The following is a 21,962-nucleotide window of genomic DNA, read 5'->3' as shown; positions in this document are numbered from 1 at the left end:
TTTTACAATGGGATTCATAAATGACAATTGATAGAAGACCAAAAGATATTGTTGGTTTATAGAAATTATATCCTAGATAGAGCAAGTTGTTTCTGAAAAATCATATTTATGAGTTTTTTCATAACAGGCAGTCAACGGAATTGCACTTCCTCTAAGATGCAACAAGCTTTGTTCAGGTAGCAGTGACGGAACAATTCGGCTTTGGGATTGCCATACTGGTCAATGTGCTAATGTGATTAACCTTGGTAGCGAAGTTGGATCTGTTTGTAGTGAGGGCCCATGGCTCTCTGTTTGTAGTGAGGGCCCATGGCACATTGCCATACTGGTCAATGTGCTAATGTGATTAACCTTGGTAGCGAAGTTGGATCTGTTTGTAGTGAGGGCCCATGGCTCTTTGTTGGCCTGCCAAATGTTGTGAAGGTGAGCTTAAAACTGAGTGATGTTTTGTTCCAATTTTTTTCTTGCCACATTGAAGTTTTTTTTTGGGTTTGGTCAGTTCATGATATGATCTCAATTTGGTATGTTGATGATGCTGCAGGTGTGGAATACTGAATCAGGTGCTGAATACAGTCTCAATGGACCTGTTGGGCAAGTCAATGCATTGGAATCTGTTAATGATTTGCTTTTTGCTGGGGTAGAGGTATGCCACTTTTCTAATAGTTTAGAATTCTTGTGTTCTCTTACTAGCTTTAATTCTTTCTAGTGGATTAAATTTGAGCGATGTTGAGTTCAGGGTTTTGTTCCTTTAAGAATTTTTTTACTTGTTTGAGTAAGAACTTATTTGTTGTTATTCAATGTACTATGATATTGTGAGGTGCCATCCAAGGCAGACACTTGGGGTTGGTGTAGTGGTTATCATGCTAGTCTCACACACTAGAGGTTCCTGGTTTGAACTGGGGCTAAGACGATACTGTTAAAGCCATTCGCTTTTACTTATTAAAAGAAAAAAAAAATCCATATTGATGCTCAGGGTCTTGTTAGATTTTGGTGTTGAGTGTTTTCATGTGGGTTATATGCTGTCCTTAAATCCATTCACTTTTCAGCATTGTTTTATCCTACTTGCTTTTTACACCATTGTTCCATACATAATTTATATTCTTATTAAAGTTGGTCCGAAATTAATTTATTATTACTTTCGATTGCAGGACGGTGTTATTTTGGCATGGAAAGGCACTTGTGAAAGTATTCTTACATTTCAACTTGCTGCAAGTCTTAAAGGCCACACACATGGTATAACATGTTTAGTTGTTGGAGGAGGCAACAGGCTGTACTCAGGTTCCAAGGACCATACAATAAGGGTTAGTTTTTTCTCTTTTAAGATTTTTTTTTTACCTGTTGTTCTATCTTTTATTTTATGAGTAGTTAGTATTTGAAGAGAGCTTGATTATTAAGATCATTGGTGCTCTCTTCTGCTTTACTTGCTTCTGCTATACTGGAAGGACTGTGATTGGATGGTATCTCATTTAGACATGGTGCTGACCTTTTGTTTTAGCGATTCTATATTGTTCTTGATTGATTTTTCCCCTTTTCAAATCTTGCATAAAACTAATATGATGTACTTACCTCATGTATTTTGATTCAGTTACTTAAATTGATTAATTGAGTTCCACTCTATAAAATTTAGCAATATATATCTGATGTGATACTGATATGATTTTAATTGATTAAATATCCTTTTTTTTTAGTTGTAGTTGTCATTTTCTTTATATGTGCACAAGGATCATATATTTTGTTTTGAGATATGTAAGGGAAAAAAAAAAAAGAGTTAATTTCTGTTCTTATTTTTTGTTTCAGGTTTGGGATCATGAAAATTGGCAGTGTATTATGACACTGAATGGGCATGATGATGTTGTGAAGTCTCTCATGTGCTGGGATAAGTATTTGCTCTCTGGTTCATTGGATTGCACGATAAAAGTTTGGGCTTCTACTGAGGATGGCAGCTTGGAAGTAATCTATACTCACAGTGAAGAACAAGTAAGTTATTGAACCACAATTAGTTTCATTTACTTTCTTATTTGCTTCCCCCCTTAAATAATTGGGGTGTGGTACAGTGGTTGAGCAGTGTTATTAATTGGTCTGGTAATGGGAAAATCGTACTGTTATGTCAGACACTCAATAGGTGTAGTATTTTGTTGCAATGCCATGTTGTGGAGATTGTAGCCTTAGTTTTTCAAAAGTGTCAACTAATTGGATGGCATGATTTTTCTTGGTACAGGGTATTCGTGCACTTTCTGGGATGACCGATCCGGATGTTAAACCAATCCTGTGTTGCTCTTGTAGTGATAAATCTGTCCACCTCTATGAACTGCCAACGTGAGTACAATTTTCCCTTTGTGAAAAATCTTTCTTCTTTTCCCTCTTGGATTTGACTAATATTAGTGGTTTTTGTTTTAGATTCACTGACAGGGGCAGATTATTTGCAAAACAAGAAGTCCAGACTCTTCAAATAGGTCCTGGGGGCCTCTTTTTTACTGGGGATCAGACTGGTTTGCTGACAGTGTATAGATGGCTAGCAGACTAATGGTTGAGACGTGCCCCAAGACTAAGACTAGTAAAGCAGTGTTTTATTAGTTGTGGCAAACGGTGTACAGTATTTTGAGTACATTTTCCACTGTACAGTATTTTGAGTTTAGAAATTCTTGTTATTATGAACACTGGGGATAAAGCAATGTAATGTTGTTACTACATAATGAAAATAAATATAGCTACATACCCTAAGGTAAAGACTTTGGTTTACTGTTTTTCTCTACTGCCCCTACGGGTGAACAAAGTTACAAAATAAAGTGGGATTGGATGATATTCATATCTCCTTCTCCTTGATTTATTAGATGTTTTTGAGGTCTACTTGGAGTTTCAGAAGTCTTTTTCCAGCAATTGCTCGGTTTAGAGAACTTTCACCGATAACATTGAAGAAATGTATTTCAATTTATGATTTGCTATCCATTCGGTCATCCAGTTATTGCTCAAGCCTGAGGCAAAGCAATGAGCACAAAAACAAAATATTTCTTGAAAATTTTGTAATAAAGTTTATAAGCGGCAGGAAAATGAAGTACACAAACAAAGAGAAGACCAATAACCATTAAAAATTTCAACAATTTTTAAATTATTTGTATAGTTATTTAAATTTTTTTTTTTTTTTGAGGGTAAAAAAAAAAAAAAACTGCATTCTTGATTAAAGAATTTGGGAATGGCAAATTAGCCTAATGCATATGAGAACGTGTATAGGTTAAGGAAAAATGACAAAGAACAGGCTTACAACTGACAAATAAATTATCAAAACAACAATCAAGGTTGATAGAGAACAAATAATGGTCTTTCTACTGCCAACTAAGTCTACCAAAATTAAGGATTCATGCGATCAAAAGATTCTTAACAAACTCACGTAGGGTCTAAATTTTATTTTATTTTATTTTATTTTTTTTTTTTTTTTTTTATTTTTTTTTTAATGTAGCCACCCAACTCCATTGTTGTCACCCTATAATAAGCAATAGTATCAAAACCCAATAAACGTTATACTCACGCGGTTTTCATATATTCACGTTTTCATATATGAGTTCTATTTGAACTCAAATTGATATTTGTAGTATTGTTTGTGGATCTGGAACTTATTTTGATTGCTGTGAATCATTAATGCTTTAAAATTTTGAGTTCTATTTTGTGAATCATTAATGCACGTGGTTTTCTTATATTCACATTGTCATATATGAGTTCTATTTGAACTCAAATTAGTTTTTTAAAACTCAAATTGATATATGTTTTTTTTTTTTTTTTTAGTTGAATGCTTACTTAGAGTTTAGAAAAAAAAAAAAAAAAATTCTTTTAACTTTCACGTAAAATACTACCTACAAAATAGGACCATGCTTTTTTCAACAATATCCTTTACATATCACTATCTTATCTTTTATTTTATTTTATTTGGTCAGTTTGATGGATGTTTAATATTTTCTCTAATTAATGAGTATTTTTAAAAGAGTGGGAATGATATATATTGATTTGTCTTTCTTTTCTTTTCTCTCTCTCTCTTTTTTTTTTTTTTTTTTTTTGTGGTTATCTAGTTTGACTCATTATTTTAGTGTATGTGTTCTAAACTTCTAATTGGTGCTCTCTCTTTCTACTATTATTTTTGTATGTTGTTTTCCTTACATTTAAGCCCTACTCTCTAATTTTTTTTTTTTTTTTTTTTTGTATTTCTTTTAGGGTGACATATCAACAATTTTGTTAGATTGCACATTGGATGAATTTGGGTGATATTTAGAATTGTCTTTAGGTGCTCTCTCTTCGGGTGATATCATATTGGTGCTCTCTCTTTCTACCAATTTGTTTAATGCTAAATATCACCCTAAATATCACCCTAATTGGTAGTCATTAATGCTAAAAACAATTTTGTTAGATTGCACATTGGATGAGTGAAGTGGTGGTCAATCTATCAAGTAGTTGTTAAAGACCATTTTTTGTAAATATCCTACCTATATATGCCTAAATTTATTAATTTGTGTAACACTACGTTTTCAATTAATTGAAGCTGTTACACTTTAGCTTTTTTTTTTTTCAATCACATCTCTTCCATATGAAATTTAATACTGTTCTTTGTTGTGTCTTTCATTGCACATGTATTTAAAAAAAGAGAATACATTTATTTTTCTAAATTAAAGGAATGGTAATGTTGACAGCCCTTCTTCTTATTATTTTTTTTAAAGCTTTTTTAAGCATGCTAAAATTTAGTTATGGATATGTACTAAGTGCCTATCTTTTAGGATTAAATATAATTACATAACTACTATTTAAAAAAATTGAATAAAAAAAATTCTGCTTTTACAACATGAGAGTCTTTAGCATTTGAAATTTTTGTTACGGTTATGGATGTGAAATAACTAGCTACCTTTTAGGACTAAATGGCTGCCTTTTAGGATTTTTTTTTTTTTTTAAAGTTGAAAACTCTCATTTAAAAAAAAATGAAGTAATTTTTTCATCACACCTCTAAGTATTTTATGATTGGAAAAATGTAGTAATTTCAAATTATAATGAATGCAAATTATTAACTTTTGCCCAAAAAAATAGAAGAACCTTTGAGCACGTGCATGAGTGCATGTTCAAAGGCTAGTATATATATACTAGCCTTATCACATGCACTCTACATGTGTGATGAGACTCTTTTCTTTTCTTTTTTGAGTTTAATATAAATTTTCAATTTGAATTTATTTATTGTTAGTGAGGTTACACTGGAAACAAATTTAAGAAACTAAAATTTAGGATGTGCTAGTTTTTTGGGAAAAAAAAAGTATCAAACGTGCGTAAGATACATTTAAATAGAAAGTGAGCTAATTTTTAGGGAAAAAGTTTCTCTAGTATTTGTTTTTTGAATTACAATTTTAACTCTATTTTTTTATTTTTTTAAGAATAAAGATTATCTAATTAGATTAGAACTATTTTTGACATTTTTTGAAACCATAGCTAACTTTCTGAACCTTTTTAATATATACTAGCCTCACCACACGCCCTCCGCACGTGCGATGAGTTTTTTTTTTTGAATTTAATGTAATTTTTCAAGGTATGTGCTAGTTTTTAAGGAAAAAATTGTATCAAACGTGCGTGAAATATATTTAAATAAAGAGTGTGCAAACTTTTAAGAAAAAAGTTTCTCTGGTAGTTTTTTTTTTTTTTTTTTGTTGAATTATAATTTTAACCCTATTTTTTATTTTTTTAAGAATTAAGATTATCTAATTAGATTAGGGGTATTTTTGACATTTTGTGTAGTCATAACTAACTTTCTGAATCTCTTAATATATATATATATATATTCACTATTTGTTTTAATTAACTTTGTTAATTTCGGAGGGAATTTTTGGCCCTACAAACTTTTCCAAAATTTATATTCTTTGATAAAATCTTGCTTGGACATTTTTTTATGAGACCACTTTTTTTTTTTAATCACCATTCCCCCCCCCCCCCCCCTCCCTCTCTATTTGTGTATTTATTTTCTTTGCTCTTTATTCTTTAAAGCTATCTCTATACTTCTAAAAAATGTTTTCTATCCATTTTTTCATTGTTGTCTTCTCTCTTTAAATCCCTTAGATTATTACAACCAAACATTTTCTTATAAATCCTCATCTTTCTAACTAGAAGGTTTATGGAGGAATTTCCTCGTGCATAGCCAACCTTAGTGGGAAGATGGTGATTTATCATAGATGGGTTTCTCCTAAATGTGTCATAAAGCTTTTTCCTAAGAACAATACGGGTATGCTTCAAGGAAAATGGTAGAGGTCCCTATGGCTCCTTTTTCCCAACATGGAAGAGAACCCATAAGCTTGGATGTGACAAGATTTAAGGTTTATTTATGAGAAATTTCTTTAAAATTTTTTTTAAAACAATCCATTTACTTTATGGCTTGCTCTTACTCTTAAATTCCTTTAAATACAAGCTTTTACATTATTGTCTTGCTCTTAAATTCCTTTAGATACAAGCTTTTACATTATGTCTTGCTCTTAAATTCTTCAAATTTTTGCCCATACATTCAAGTCTTTAAATGTTGTTCTCCTTTAATTTATGCACTTTACCCTTGAGTTTGCTTTATCCTCCATATTCCCTTTCTCATGTTAAAAGGGTTTAAAGGTGCTAGCTCTCTAGCTAGTACCATAACCCTAGATTACCAAATAGCAATAGCTTGGGTAAGCAAACCTCTAAAAAATGTGATTTCAGGTTTTTTTTTTTTTTTTTTGGTAAAAAGGCTTCAATGGCCATCCCTTTTTCTTAAAATGAATCATTTTCAAAAGCAAGCTTCTTTTTAATTTCTTAAAAAATGCCTTCCAAAGGGGCATTTTTTTTAACTCTCCATTTTCAAAACCTTGTTTTGGTTCTTTTCCTTTACATTTAAAAAAAAAAAAAAAAAAATCTGAAACCCTTTTTCTCAAAAATCCTTATTTAAATGGTTTTGATTTATGTTTTGGGTATCTTTTAAAAGAACATGGAAACTTTCTCTTAAAGAACAAAGTAGTTTTAATCTAAAACATTTCCCCTTTTAAAATTTAAGTGTTCTTCCCTAAAAAGTGAACAAAAGGCTTTTTTCCAAACAAGCTTGTTTTTCCCTTTGTTTTAAACTTTTTCCAAATAAAACCCTTTTTCCAAATGTTTTAAAATCAAGTTTTGGGTAAGTTCTCTTTAAAAAATTTGATGAATCATTTTCTGAAAAAAGAGAAGGTAGGTTTCCAAAAGGTTTTTTTAACTTTAAAAGCCTAGTTTCTTTAGAGTATTGTTAATAAAAATGTTTTCATTTTTAGCACTTTCTTTATGTTGTTTCATTAAAGGAAACTCATTTTCATGTAAAACCAAGAGAATACTTTTTTAGGTTATTTTTTCCCAAACAAAAAATTAGTCCCAAAATAAAACTTTTCTAAGAGTCATGAGTTTTCCTAAAAGAATTTGCTCATCTTTCCAAAGGTAAGTTTTAAGGTCTTTTTTGTATGCTTTGTTTTAAACATTTTGGAATTGCATTCTTTTTGAGGTTTGTGTCTTTGGTTCATTTCCATTGAACCAATAGACACCAATCAAGATAACATATTTCCCCTTCCCCTTTGCATTAATGTTTTGGTTCTTTATGTTTGTGCATGAGAATGAGAAATTGGAGGATAAATTTGCTAAAAGGTGACATTTTTCCTTCCTTCTATTTTATTTTTTTTATGTACATATTCACATGTTGAATATATAATAAATAATACTTAAATGTTATATTATATATTATCTTTTTAGCCTAGTAACTCTCACATGTTATATGTATATTTACTTCACATGTTTTGCTTGTTAATAATTATTTGTCATGAATATTCACATTATATGTTATATGTAAATAAATACTCACATGTTCATGTGTGTGTGTGTATATATATTGTTTCAAAAACCAAATGCCAAGTATCTAATTATTTCTCTAAAATATTAACATTGAAATTAAAAATAAAATGGGGTACTATCCTTTGGATAGGCGGTGTGAGGTGCCTAACACCTTTCCCACCTGTAACCGAACTTCCAAGCCCAAGATCTTTGGTTCGAGACTTTGGTTTACCTTAATTAATAAATTACCCTTGAATTGGTTTTTAGTTAATTAGGTAACTAAAAAGAATTAGAAAAATAGGTGACTAATCACACCTAATACAAAACCAATGGTTGGTGGCAACTCCTAAACATAAAATAAGAAAAAGAGACTCACACACACACCTCACCCTAGAAACACATGCACACAAAAGAGTCACGTCCCCAAGGACCCAATATACAGTAAACCAAAAGCCTTTTTTGGGGCGCCCACAATTCTGAATACTTAGAAAATGTGCAAAGCTGCTGTGTGTGAGGTTAGAGTACAGAAAATAGGGTTTTATAACACATGGAGGGTAAAATCAACTATCTCAAGCTTAGTTTTTTATTTGAGGCATAAAGTTGGTATTTATGCAAGTGAACTAGGGTTTTTAGGGCCTTTTAGAGGCTTTTGGACGTTCCTAAGGGTGTAAGGGGCGGCCCAACCCAAAGATTGAAGATTTTGGCACTAAATATAAGAATAAGAAATTCTGGAACTCAAGGTGCGCGTGCAGGATCGTGAGTGTGTGTAAGCAGAACTCTAATTTGACTGGGTTGTTGGCTCGACTTCAAATATCCATAACTTACTCACTTTAAATCCAAAATAGGTAAAATTTGTATTCAAATTGAAGTCCAGGATGTCTACTTTCCAATGAAAATAATCACATTCAATAATGTTGGGTTAAGATAGCTTGACCCCAGTTAACTAATTCAATTACCCAAGTTGATTAATTAGGTTCAATTATATGCAAATTGCGAAGGCACCAACAAATCACCAAATTAACTAAATACAGCGGAAAATAAATTGACACGGTGATTTATTAACAAATGAGAAAACCCTTTCACAAGGCAAAAACCCCATCGGGTGATTTTAACCACTCCCAAGAATCCGCTAATCAACAATCAAGCGGTTACAAGTATAAGGAATCTTACCAACTACCTTTGTCTATCCCAAAATACCAACCTACAATTGAACTTTAGCTTCAATACCCAATTAAACCTGATCTTGTAGTAGCCTTCTTTCCTTTGATGCGCAAATCTCCAATCTGTGACTAACCCTTTGCACGGATCCCAGTACGTGACTAACTCCAACAACCTTGAACGATGTTATTGGCCGCAAAGTTCTTCACTTCATCAATAATGAAGATCAGGAAGCACTTGGTTACAAACCCTATGGCGTACAAGTGCAGTAACTTCTCATAGAAAAAAATAAATCTCTTGGTCTTTGTATCCATGTGTGATCCTACTTAAAATAATCCATATATATGTCTAGAGTTGTGAGAAGAGAAACCCTTAACAAATACATAAGCCTGGGCCAAATTTCAGATCTTGAAACTGAAAATCGTAAATCTTGATAGATCAAGCTGCTGTTGAGCTATCTATCGAGCTTCACATTAAGTCTCGATAGCAAGCATCAGTCAAGCTATCTGTCAAGACTTAGTGAACAATTTTTCTTTACTTTTTTCTTGGACTAATCTTCATGTCTTTTAATACGAACACTCGATATGCTTGAACAACATATTTTTTGATGTATTAAACCCATCTTAGATCTACCCTATTACAAGTAAAGTGCATTTATCAAAGAATTAGCTAATTACATAAAATATGATCCTAACAAATAATTATTTGTGGTTGAAAATTTTGGCCAAGATATAAGCAAAAGTCATTTTTCAACATCGTTTTCAAAGTTTAAGCACTTTTGAGTTATGATTACCTCCGAATTATTGGGAACACTTTAATTACCCTTGGTTGACGTATGTCGAGCTCATCATTGAGGCCAGGGACTAATGGTTATTAATGAGTACAATATGAGGTGTCTACAGTCTCTCTTCATAATGAAAGTTCTTCTGCAGAAAATATATTTTTCTGCATAGAGTTAAACAGAGAGAAAGAGACATGGTTTTGTTCACCATATTGTTTCTTCTATTTTTTGTGATCTTTATATCTTGAGAGACAAGTGACCAAAAGCCTCAAACCATCAATTGTAAGGATGTAAACTTGTCTTAAGGAGATTATGTCAAACACGAGCCTTGACCATAATCATTTTTCATTTTTATACACATCAATATTGTAAATTTTTCTAATTTATTTTACAAATTTCTATTTGTTTTATTTGTACACAAATGTATTATTGTTTGTTCTATTTGATTTGAGTTTTTTTTTTTTTTTTTTTAATCTAAGGGAGGTAAGATATTTGAAAAGAAATCCTTAATCTTAATATTTTTTTAAATACTTTATTACTCAATTTGATACTTTATAATTAATAAATGTTAATAGAATTTTTGTTTTTGGAAATACGATATTAGAATTGAATTAAGGTATCAATTCATTCCGTGGTTGTGCTTATACTTATGTTTGACATTATATTATTATATTTGTGTTTACACATATGTTTTAACATGTAATCAAAACTGAATTAATTTTTCTCAACTTTTCTTCTTTCCATTTTTTATCCATCATGTGTTAAAGAAGGAAATTTAAGAATTAAAATTTATTATATGAATAGTGTTAACCTTAAACAAATACTCAAATCTCAGAATCCTTAGAAAGGTCCTCAAGCTGGGTGACTATATTAACATATGCAAAAGTATGATATTCAGAAACCCAAACTTGATGAAAAACCTAAGTTTTACCATATCTTTCCTCCATTCACACAAAAAACACTTTCAAACAATATAAATAAGTTATACCACAATGCAATCCTAAAGAATTAACTTTATCATATTATATTAAAGAACGGAAAAATAATTAGTTTTATGTAATAATAAAAACTGTTATAGCAAATGCTTTTTGAAAATGCTGGCCATTGTTATCATTCAATCCATCAAGAACCTAATTTTTGATGGGTATGCCTCAAAATTTAGGGATATCGAGTGGTAGAACAATTTAATGCAGATGAAGTCTAAAAGATAAACTTCAGAGTTTAGGATAATATGAATAATAGAAAATTGTTTTCAAAGCAACAATCATGGTTGATAGCAAACAAATTAGGATCTTCTTATAGCAAACTAAGTATGCTAAAATTAAAGTTTCAAGTGATCAAAAGATGATTAACAAACTCACGTGGGGTCCAAATTTTTTTTTTTTTTTTGGTAGCCACCCAACTCCATTGTTGTCGGCTTGTAATAAACAACAGTTTCACAACCCGATGAACATTTAATCACCCAAAGACACCTACTACTAGTGTTTTATACACCAATTTGTTTTTTTAAAGAATTTAGTAGATTTATTAGAAAGCTAGGGCCTACTCAATTTTATTTAAAACGTCATCAATATATTACTAAAAGCTGAAGCGTAGCGTTTAATGCTGCTGCGCTCACGTTAAGCCACGTCAACGTCCACGTCATCATCTTTTTTTTTTTTTTTTTTTTCCATTTTCTTATAATTATTTATAATTTTTTTTATTTCATATTTACACTTCTCCAACCTTTCTTCCTCCCTTACCTTTTCATCTCCCCACTACTTCTTTAACCTTTCTCCTTCTCTCATTCTCTCACCTTCTCATCTCCCCACTACTCTCTACATTAATATCATTCTTCATCTTTCCCTTCATCTTCCTCTATTTTTGTCTCTTCTTATTCACACTTTCTTACTATAAATTTGTCACTATCTCATTCATTCCATGCATAGTTTTCCCTTACAAAAAAAAGGCTCTCTCTCTCTCTCTCTCTCTCTCTCTCTCTCTCACACACACACACACACAATTTTTGAGTGGATTTTTATTTTTTATTTTTCTTGCATCTTCGCTTTAGGTTGATAATTTTTTATATTCTTTAATCTACTTTAGGTTAATGCGATTCAGTTCTCTCTCTCTGATTGTTAAATGTTATCCTATTACATTATAAAGGATTAAATATAAAAATATAATATTATTCTAATACATAGCATGATTTGGATAATTTAATTTGGTAGCTACTGTAATTTGATAGCATGATTTTTATAGTGCTCAATTTAGATGTTAAACTATGAGACTTTAATCATTTTTGTTTATTTTTTAATCCTTTGTGGTAGACAAAGTACTCTATAATGCAATTTATTTAGAGAAAACCAAAGGTTGGCTAAAAAAAAGTTATTGGATGAGAGACAAATTTTATCTTTTGCAATTTTACGTTAATTATTATTATTATTATTTTATAACAATGCATATATAGAAATTTATTTCTTAGATTTTGCTAATAATTGATTATTTGATAATATGTTTTGGGTGGACGAAATTACAATTTCCGCAAAGAAAATAACCTTAGTAGATTATAAATAACAATTTTTTTTCCTAATTGGTCCAATTAATCATAGTCAAGTTTTATTAATTTTTTTAGTTACTTTTTTCAGTGTTTTGGATTGTAGGCAGAAAAAATAAGTTTGAGAAAGATTGTTTAAAACTAAAAGAGTAATTTCTAAATTTTATTTTCTTTTTAATGATTCACAAAATGTTATAAATAACTTTTATTAAAAAATAAATATTTTCGTTAAATTGCCTTTTGAATTTTTGAGAAAAAATTGTATTTTTTTTCATTTTAGTACGACAAAAATTATTAAATTTATGATTTATGATTGTTTCTATATTACATTTATGATTATTCTTATAATGAATAAAAATATAATTACAAAATACATTACTCTTTATTAAATTAGTTTAAATTGTATAAAAAAAAGTTAATAAAACTATCATAAAAATAATTATCATGCGCAACGCGCAGGTTTGTGGCTAATCTATATATATCTATATATATATATATAAAACCGAAACCTTTGGAGCTCCCATAATTTTCCACGTCATCACTATTTTCTTTTTCTTTTTATTTTAGATTCTTTTTATTTTTGGTTCAATTTTCCACGTCATCACTATTTTCTTTTTCTTTTTCTTTTTATTTTAGATTCTTTTTATTTTTGGTTTTATATCTTATCAAGTATTACAATAGTTTAGTTTAAATAAAATTCTATTAGATATATGTTTCAAAAGCTTGAAAATTCTATTTCAACTAAAATTCTATAACAAAAATTTTCACAAATATAAACTTCTGCCAAGGTCGAAACCCTTCATACTCACTCAAATTTTCACAAAGAAAACACACATATCAAATTGAAGTCATAGTAGGAAGCAAGTTGATTCTTCAACGAGAACAAATCCTGTAGTACAAAGGCCACCTAATTGCTTTTAGTTTTGAACTCGATTGTCTTATTAACAACAAAGTCTATGAATTGCAGTGATGGACAGCCGTCCACAAATAACATCCACGCAAGGGCTTGATGTTCTTCTTAATTATCTCATATAATTCTAGGAATTATTTTATTTAATTTTTTTTGGAATTAATATATTTAGATGGTTGGCATAGCAGACAACATAAAAACAATTTTCTGTCATTTATGTTGCCTTATGCATAACCCTAAATCAATGTTGAAATGTTGTGTTTTACAACCATCTAATCTTGGTAACCAAACCCTGCACCTATGATTGTTTATGATTATTTTTGTTCATTGTTTGCAGTTTAAACCCATTAAAACTTATTGGCTGATGGTATTTCATGGTTTTTTTTTTTCCCTTTACTTTTACTTTCAAGGTTGCTAGGAACACAATCTAACATGTGATTTTTTTCATTGTTTAAAGTTTAGACCCATTAAAATTTAAAACTTATTACTTTATAGGTTCATGTACTTTTTTCTTCTTCTTATTTTTCTCTTTTGAATAGTCATATATTTTGTGTTAGTTTTTGCAATATTTGAACATGTTTAGCAGATTTCAATAACTATATCATGTATTATTCTTTTGAAGGTAATCAATTTTTCTTTTATATTTCTCTATTATAAAATCATATATATATATATAGTTTTGTTTCAATAATTTATAGGATGTAAATCTTATGATTCCTTAATATTTTTTGGCCTTTTGGAAGTTTTAACATCTGACTTTTTGAGTTATATTTTTGTAATATCCAAAACTATCTGGAAAATTTCAATAATTATAACCATGAATTATTATTTTGAGTGTAACAAATTTTTCTTTTATATTTGTCTGTTGTGTAGTCACACACACATATATATTTTTATAATTTTTAAGCTCTTAATCTTTTGATTCTTTTCAATAGTTATAAGTTTATAGTCATGAACTATTCTTTAATATTTTTCGTAAGTCATTGCACGTTCAAACAATGACTTCTTTATCAAATTGTAACACAAATTGAAGTTATACAAGAGCAATTAATGCAATAATGTAGTTTCTTAATCAATTTAAAATTTTATAAAATCAATTTAGTTTACCACATAAATAGGTAGGTTCCCGTGCATAGCACGGGTTGGCGACTAGTTATGATATAAAATTTGGACATTTTCAAATTTAATAATTGATACTTTCTTCCTATACAATGCCATTATGGAAGGATCATGGTTAAAGTAAATGAAAGTCATCCTTTCCAGTAGGACATCTATTTTTCGCACATTGTGGTGCATATAGTTATGTTTATAATATATTATTATGTTTATGTTAAAACAAACATATGTCAACTCCAAATTAATTCTTCTCAAGTTATCTATAAATGAGACACAATAATTCAAAAAATTTACCATTCCAAACCAAAATTTCATTCTTCAATTAGTTGCAGCAATTTCAAATACTAAAAAAAGAAAATCCCAAGTAAAGAGATTTCTTTTCACCATACCACAAGTTATAACTGTGCACTAGTCCTACCAAGGATTTATTTTATAAATTTTCACCAAGAAAAATAAAAGAAAAGACAAAGCAAAATGTTCAGCCAACCTATTGAATAAATACCATAATACATCAATCAGCACTGCTAGGTCAAGTAGCAATGCCTTTGCACCAAAACTTTGACGTCTCTGGAAGCCCAACTTCATCTCCAACTTATCGCTCCTCGCCGCACCCTCGTCAACTTGTCCTTCAGCAGTTTAATTTCTCAAAAACATCTACTATGATAGATTCTTACTCGATTTTGCCAACTCCTCCTTTAGCAAAAGGATTTCCTAATTCATTTGTTGCTCCATCTCATTCACTTTTTGCCCACAAAACGGCTGAATAATATGAGAGCTCAGTTGAATAAATGTTCGGTCTAATCTGAAGATACAAAGTATGTTGAAGAAAGCCAAGATATTTCATCCCAGCTTCATTGAAAGTGGACCCCACTTGAGACCTCAATTAGAGCAGGTTAAACATGCTTTTCAAGAACAACAAGCAGGTCATAAGCATCATAAAGCAATATGAGCGAGTGTACTATGATAAGAAATCTTCAAAATATGAAATTTCAAACCTAGAGATAGTGTGATAAACTGCAAAATTTTAAGTATATTACTGCAAAAGCTCATTAAGCCCATGGCCAATCCTATTTATTTGGTGAAAATTTCAAAACTAATTATGAACCTAACATCACTATGGACATTAGAACAATTGCACAAACAATAATTACTACTTATAACTAGATTCTTGGTTTCATCTTATATCACCAAATGCATAGTTTAACTAGTCAAAGGTAGAAACTCGGGATCCAGTGAGCTTGTTGATGACAACCCACCTTGTTAATCTGAGATTGATACTAACTCTGTTAGATGCTCTCAAGAATATACAATTAGTCTCCAACAGCAAGTATGATAGTAGAATCAAGAATATACAATCAAGCTCCAACTTGAGGCAATTCGTACTCATCAGCAATAAGATCGAACAGATCCAGTCTGTCCAACTCTAACCCTATCCCAAGGAGATTTCCCAGTCAACATCTCACAAACAACACAACCTAAACCCCAAATATCATAAGGAGGCTCTTGCACACTAAATCAAACATTCAGGTGCCATATACAATGTGGTGCCTCTCAATCCCAACCTCATCTTTTTCCTTTTGGCCAACCCAAGATCCATAATCTTTGCCACAAAATGATCACTATCAGTAGTATTAGTATTAGTACTCACATTCACAAACAAAACATTCTCAAGCTTGATAAGCCTCAATGAGGATAAGTCTCAATAACATTAAACTTTTTTTATTGCCATAAATACAAGTCAAAGGAGGTCTATTCAGTTTTAAAAAATACAAGTTATTCTTGAAATTTTGATAAGATGCAAATGAAGATAAAGTATGTTACACGAAGGATGGGGCAATGGAAGTTCATAAATATATAATCAAGAAGTCAGGAGGCAATGAAGATTTTTTGGATGACATGTGTAGCAGGAAGTCAGCGTCTACATGCTTATCCTTTTTTCTTTTTCTTTTTTTGGATACAAAGCTTGCCATTACAAACAAACAAGCAGAGAAAAGCAAAACAATAGAGCTCACAGAGAAGAGCAACAGGCGCTATACAGTACAATCAACTTGAACAATATGCACTACCCTAGGGAGAACTCCTCTCCACACCTGCGTGTCTTCACTTCGCCTAGCCAAATGAGCTAACTCATGAGCAACTCTGTTATAATCTTGATTCACATGATTGAACTTCCAACTGGTAAAAGAGCTCAGCAAGGCAAGGATGCCTTGAAACAGATGGCCAATGCTCCCTTCCATAAAATTCTCACTAATACTATTAACAATGGAAATAGCGTCAGATTCAACAATAATCTGAGTAAGCTTCATATCTCTTGCAAGTAGAATCCCAACTTCCATGGCAAGAGCTTCCACCTCCTTAACTGAAAACTAACCTTGCAGGAATTTACCACAAGCCGCAAGAACTGCACCACAAGAGTCACGAATAACAACCCCAACACTAGAGTTTCGCCCATCCTCCAACGTCGCCCCATCAACATTGATCTTGAAAACTCCAGGCAATGAAGGGGTCCACCTACTATTTTCCTTCGCTAGATTCGTGTTCAAAGCAAACAAAGCACCTTTATAATCTTGTAGAAAACTCCTAGCAAACCTCCAAATCTGACTCAGCAATTGGCATTTTGAATCATAGGCAACTTGATTCCTATTATACCAAACAGACTAAGCAGCCCCAAAAAACACCTCCAAATCACAATTAGTGCCATTCTTCAAAATATCCAAAGCTACATCGGAGATGTCCATAAGCCCCTGCCAGTTTTCCACACTACTACCCTCCCAATTATCCCAAACTCTTCAAGCTACTTCACATTTAATAATTGAGTGAAAAAGAGTCTCAGACTCTAAGCCACAACAAGGACACAAATCACTAACCCCAATACCTCTTTTTTGCAAATTCACCATTTTAGGAAGAGCATCCACACATGCCCTCCAAGCAAATATTTTAATCTTTGTTGGAATACGTAAGTGCCATAACTTCCTCCACAATAGTTCTCTCGGGTCATTATAAGAACATTCTCCCACCTCGGGTGATTCCACTAAGCTAAGTGCAATATAATACGTACTTTTAACAGTAAAAACACCCCTATTATTGCCAACCCAAATAATTTTATCATTTGGAAGATTATAGCTAATTGGAATATTAAGAATAGTCCTTGCTTCAAATGGCAAGAATAGAGACTTCACTAGGTCCACTTTCCATCTTCTAGAATCAAAATCAATAAGAGTTGAGACCATGGGGAAATTATCAAAATTTTGAGGAGGAGGTATGTTGTAGGATTGGGCAACCACTTATCTTCCCAAATATGAATCAATTTCCCGTTGCCAACTCTCCAACGTGTTCCTTTCTTCACAACTTTGAGCCCCTGCATTATGCTTCTCCAAGTAAAGGATGGGCTAGACCCCAAACCAGCTTTAAGAACATCACCATGGGGATAATACTTAGTTTTATACATATGAGCTACTAATGAGCTTGGGTTCTCCAGGAGCCTCCAACCTTGCTTTGCAAGCATGGCAAGATTGAATGCTTGGAGATTTCTGAAACCCATACCACCTTTAAGCTTTGACTTGCATAACTTCCTCTAACTCACCCAAGCAACCTTAGATTCCTGACCCCTCTGACCCCACCAAAACTTTCTCATCATGCTTTCAATCTCATTACACAAACCCTTAGGAAGCTGAAAACAGCTCATAGTGTACGTAGGAATAGCTTGGGCCACCGCTTTGATCAAAATCTCTCTACCACCAATAGAAAGAATTTTTTCCTTCCATCCAGACAGTTTCCTTCCCACCCTTTCTTTGATATCCGCAAACACTTCAATCTTAGATTTGCCAATAATTGAAGGAAGATCGAGATACTTACTATGGCGAGAATCCTGCATCGGCCCAAGAATATCCAAAGTCTCAATTTTCTTCTCTTCAGGGGTATTGGCACTAAAGAACACCGATGATTTGTCTGTATTGATTTTTCTGACCCGAAGCAGCCTCATACAGACGAAGGATATCAATTAGATGTTGGCATTCTTGGCTACTAACTTTGCAGAAAAGCAGACTGTTATACGCAAAAAAGAGGTGTGATATCATAGGGCAGTCTCTACAAATTGAAAGTCCACTTATAGTGTGACTTCTTACAGCCTTATTAATAAGTGAAGAAAAACCATCTGCACATAGAAGAAACAGATAAGATGACAGAGGATCCCCTTGACAGAGTCCCCTTGATGGCACAATATTACCATGAGCTACCCCATTTATAAGCACAGAATAGTAGACAGTTGTTATGCATCTCATTATCAAGCCAATCCACCTTTCATGAAAACCCAATTTTCTCATAACTTGCTCTATGAAGCCCCATTCCACCTTATTGTAAGCCTTACTCATGTCCAATTTAATTGCCATATAACAATCCTTACTCTCTTTCTTATGCTCTAAGTAATGCATCATCTCAAAAGCAATAAGAACATTATTTGTTATAAGCCTTCCAGCAGTAAAAGCACTTTGATTTTCCAATATTATGTGGGGGAGGATCAATTTTAGACGATTAGCAAGGACCTTAGCAATAAGTTTATAAATAACATTGTTTTGACTAATAGGTCTAAACTCCATCATTCTAGAAGGATTGTTATTTTTTGGGACAAGAGTAATATAAGTTTTATTAATATCAGCCATGGACATATCAGAATTTAAGACATTAAGAACCACACTCACAACATCATTACCCACAATATCCCAGAATTTTTGATAAAAGACAGCAGACATACCATCTGGGCCGGGGGATTTAGTCTGGTGCATCTGTTTTAGGGCTACTTCAACTTCTTCCTTAGTGAATTGCTTATTAAGATCTTGATTCATCTCAACAGACACCTTTAATTCCATAGTGTCAATAACCTCCTGAATTCTATCCGGATGAGATGTTGTATAAAGCTTCTCAAAATAAGACACAGCAACTTCTGCCACGCCCAAAGTAGACTCTCTCCAGACCCCCATATCATCCAACAGTCTAGTGATTATGTTTTTCTTTTTCCTCCCGGAAGCCTTAGAATGGAAGTATTTTGTATTGCGATCTCCAAGACCCATCCACTGAACTTTTGATCTTTGTTGCCACATAACTTCCTCACAGTCCAGCAACTTATTAATCTCCTTTCTGATCTTGTTTACCTCCCTTCCATTCCTTCCATTTTGATCCCTTAAGACCAGATTATTTAAAACATTCCTCTTCTTTTGAATCTATCTTGGAACATGGCCAAAAACTGGTCTGTTCCATCTTGAAAATTCATCTGCACATCTTTTAAGACCGGCCACTATATCACTAGGGTTATTAGCTCTCACACTTCTAGTCCAAGCCTCCTTAATAACATCTCTACAATCTTCTCTTCTTGTCCACATAGCTTCAAACTGAAATTTTCTCTTCCGGGGGCTTTGCGGAGCAAAGGAATCAGTGATCAAGAGTGCACAATGGTCACTAGTAGTTTCCACAAGATGGTGCACTCTCGTGTCCCTAAAATAATCAATCCATTCCTGCGTAACTAAAGCACGATCCAATCGAAGATACATTCTATGTCTTCCCTCTTGCATATTGCACCAAGTGAACTCCGGACCACAGGACCCAATATCCATGAATCTACAACAATTAATTGCTTCCCTAAACTCATCCATCTGCTTCTAAGATCTTCGAGCTCCCCTCATTTTCTCCGCAGCGGAAACAATTTCATTAAAATCCCCAAAACAAATCTAGGGAAGCTGAAATTTTCTATTAAGAACCCTTAATAAATCCCATGACTCCTTCCTTCTATGACCCTCAGGATTTCCATAGAACCCGGTAATTCGCCATTTAAACCCTGAACCTTCAGTAACAATGGCATCAATATGCCTGTCTGAATAACTTTGAACATCAACACTAATATCCTTCCTCCACAGAAGAGCTAAACCTTCACTTCTTCCATGACTAGGAACAACTAACCCATTAATAAAACCAACACTCCCCTTCTTTTTATCCATACTGTTCTTTTTTAGTTTTGTTTCCGATAAGAAAACAAAATCGGGGTCCCATTGTTGCACCAGACTGCGTAACGCTCGAACTGACCAAGGGTTCCCAAGCCCTTGGCAATTCCATCCTAAAACCCTCATTAAAACATATCCAAAAAAGATTAAAAGGATACAGGGGTACAACCAGAGCATCAAGCAAACCCAATACAAAGGGAAAGTCCCAAAATCAAACTTCTAATAACCACATAAATAAACACAAATCATATAAAATACTCACTGATTGCTTGGAAACCCCCTTGGCCGAATCACACCAACTCTAGGAGTACCCCCACTTGCCGGAAATTCATCCCACAAAAATGCCTCTGGCGGCTTCAATCACCCACACCTTCAGCACAAGATCTTCACAAAGATTGCAAAGGGATAAGATTAATCACCGAAAACCAACCAGCTACAAAACTATACCCACTCTAGCACTATCGGACCCACAGCAATGGGCTAAGATCTACACAACACAATCGGATCCACTTCAGATACTGAGAAAACTCTTGATGAATCGGTAAAGACCTACAAAGGGGTTGGAGGACTGACGATGGTGAAAACGGTAAAGACCCACAAAGGGGTTGGAGGACTGATGATGGAACCTAAGCTCACAAGCTAGCCGAGATGAACTCGTGCGTACACTATCGGAGACCAAAAATGCGTTGAGAGAGAGAGGGCTGGAACACCATAATCCAGAGAGAAAAGAGAGAGACAAAACTCTCTAGAAAGGACTGGAACCTTTCGGTCCAAAGAGAACAAACTCCTACTTGGGAGAGAAAATTCTTATTGTGCTTATCCATTTTAGGACATTATATACTGCACATACAAATGGAGGGACAAGTGCCAAAACTTTTAATATGATGGCAAATAGTACATTAAACTACAATGATATGAAATGGAGATTTGATATAATGCATCTTAATCTAAAGAAAATGAGTACAAAAACCACAAAAATCAATTTCAAAACACCTCACTAGCCTATATAGGAGTGGATGACCAGAAAGATAAAATAAAACTAAAAAAATAAAAAGAAGCTTTTCAAAACAACATTGAAGTTGCAGTAACAACAGTAGTGCTGTTGTAAGCAATATTAGGCCAAGGGTTTTCTACAAAGTACCATTTGACTCCCAAGCATCCAGGTGAAGCATCAAATAAAGTTGTACAAGAGTAAGAGTATTGTGAAATTATCTGAGCAAACCTATGATATTAAATGAGCAACATATTACCGCTGAAAATCAGAGAGCATTAAAGGGTTCATGAATGTTCAATCAAACCTGAAGAAAGCCAAGATCTTTCATGCCAACTTCATGGGAAGAGGCCTGCTGGAAAACTCAATAACAGCAGTTGAATGTGCTTCTCCAGATATATAGTCTTCCCAACAACTAGACATGCCAAAAGTAGAGTGTTGGTATTTTTGGTTCAATTAGCATCATAGAGCAGTATGAGTGAGTGTACTCTAAATCTGCAGAACATGCAATCACAAAACAAGAGATAGCAAAATTGATAAACTACCAAAAATTGTCCAAGAGAGTAGCATCGGAAAGTAGTTCACCATTATCTGGCATTCTGGGATAAACTTCAAAGTAACGTCCACAAAAGTAATGCTAGAGATCTACAAATAAAAAA

At 32.8% G+C, this 21,962-nt stretch overlaps 2 protein-coding genes across 6 annotated transcripts in view; one reads left to right on the top strand and one right to left on the bottom strand.

Moving 5' to 3' along the window:
• The window catches only part of LOC126720730 (zinc finger CCCH domain-containing protein 48-like), a 37,217-nt gene that overhangs the window by 1,582 nt on the left and 13,673 nt on the right, over window positions 1-21,962 (top strand). Inside the window, exons 2-8 of one of the 5 annotated variants that reach the window (XM_050423503.1) lie at window positions 128-241; window positions 349-420; window positions 539-640; window positions 1,146-1,298; window positions 1,795-1,974; window positions 2,216-2,313; window positions 2,395-2,450. The exons of 3 other annotated variants lie outside the window; for them this stretch is intronic. In XM_050423503.1, coding sequence (XP_050279460.1) covers window positions 128-241; window positions 349-420; window positions 539-640; window positions 1,146-1,298; window positions 1,795-1,974; window positions 2,216-2,313; window positions 2,395-2,450 — 775 coding nt within the window. Of the gene's footprint in view, window positions 1-127; window positions 242-348; window positions 421-538; window positions 641-1,145; window positions 1,299-1,794; window positions 1,975-2,215; window positions 2,314-2,394; window positions 2,484-21,962 lie in introns of all 5 variants that reach the window. One more of the 5 variants, XM_050423504.1, reaches the window with a different exon arrangement.
• Window positions 1-21,962, bottom strand: part of LOC126720732 (mitogen-activated protein kinase kinase kinase 20-like) — a 42,093-nt gene that overhangs the window by 16,906 nt on the left and 3,225 nt on the right. The gene's annotated exons all lie outside the window — the stretch shown is intronic.

Source organism: Quercus robur, chromosome 4 (genome assembly GCF_932294415.1).
Source record: "Quercus robur chromosome 4, dhQueRobu3.1, whole genome shotgun sequence".
Taxonomy (NCBI): domain Eukaryota; kingdom Viridiplantae; phylum Streptophyta; class Magnoliopsida; order Fagales; family Fagaceae; genus Quercus; species Quercus robur.
This window is presented reverse-complemented; position numbering and strand designations above follow the sequence as displayed.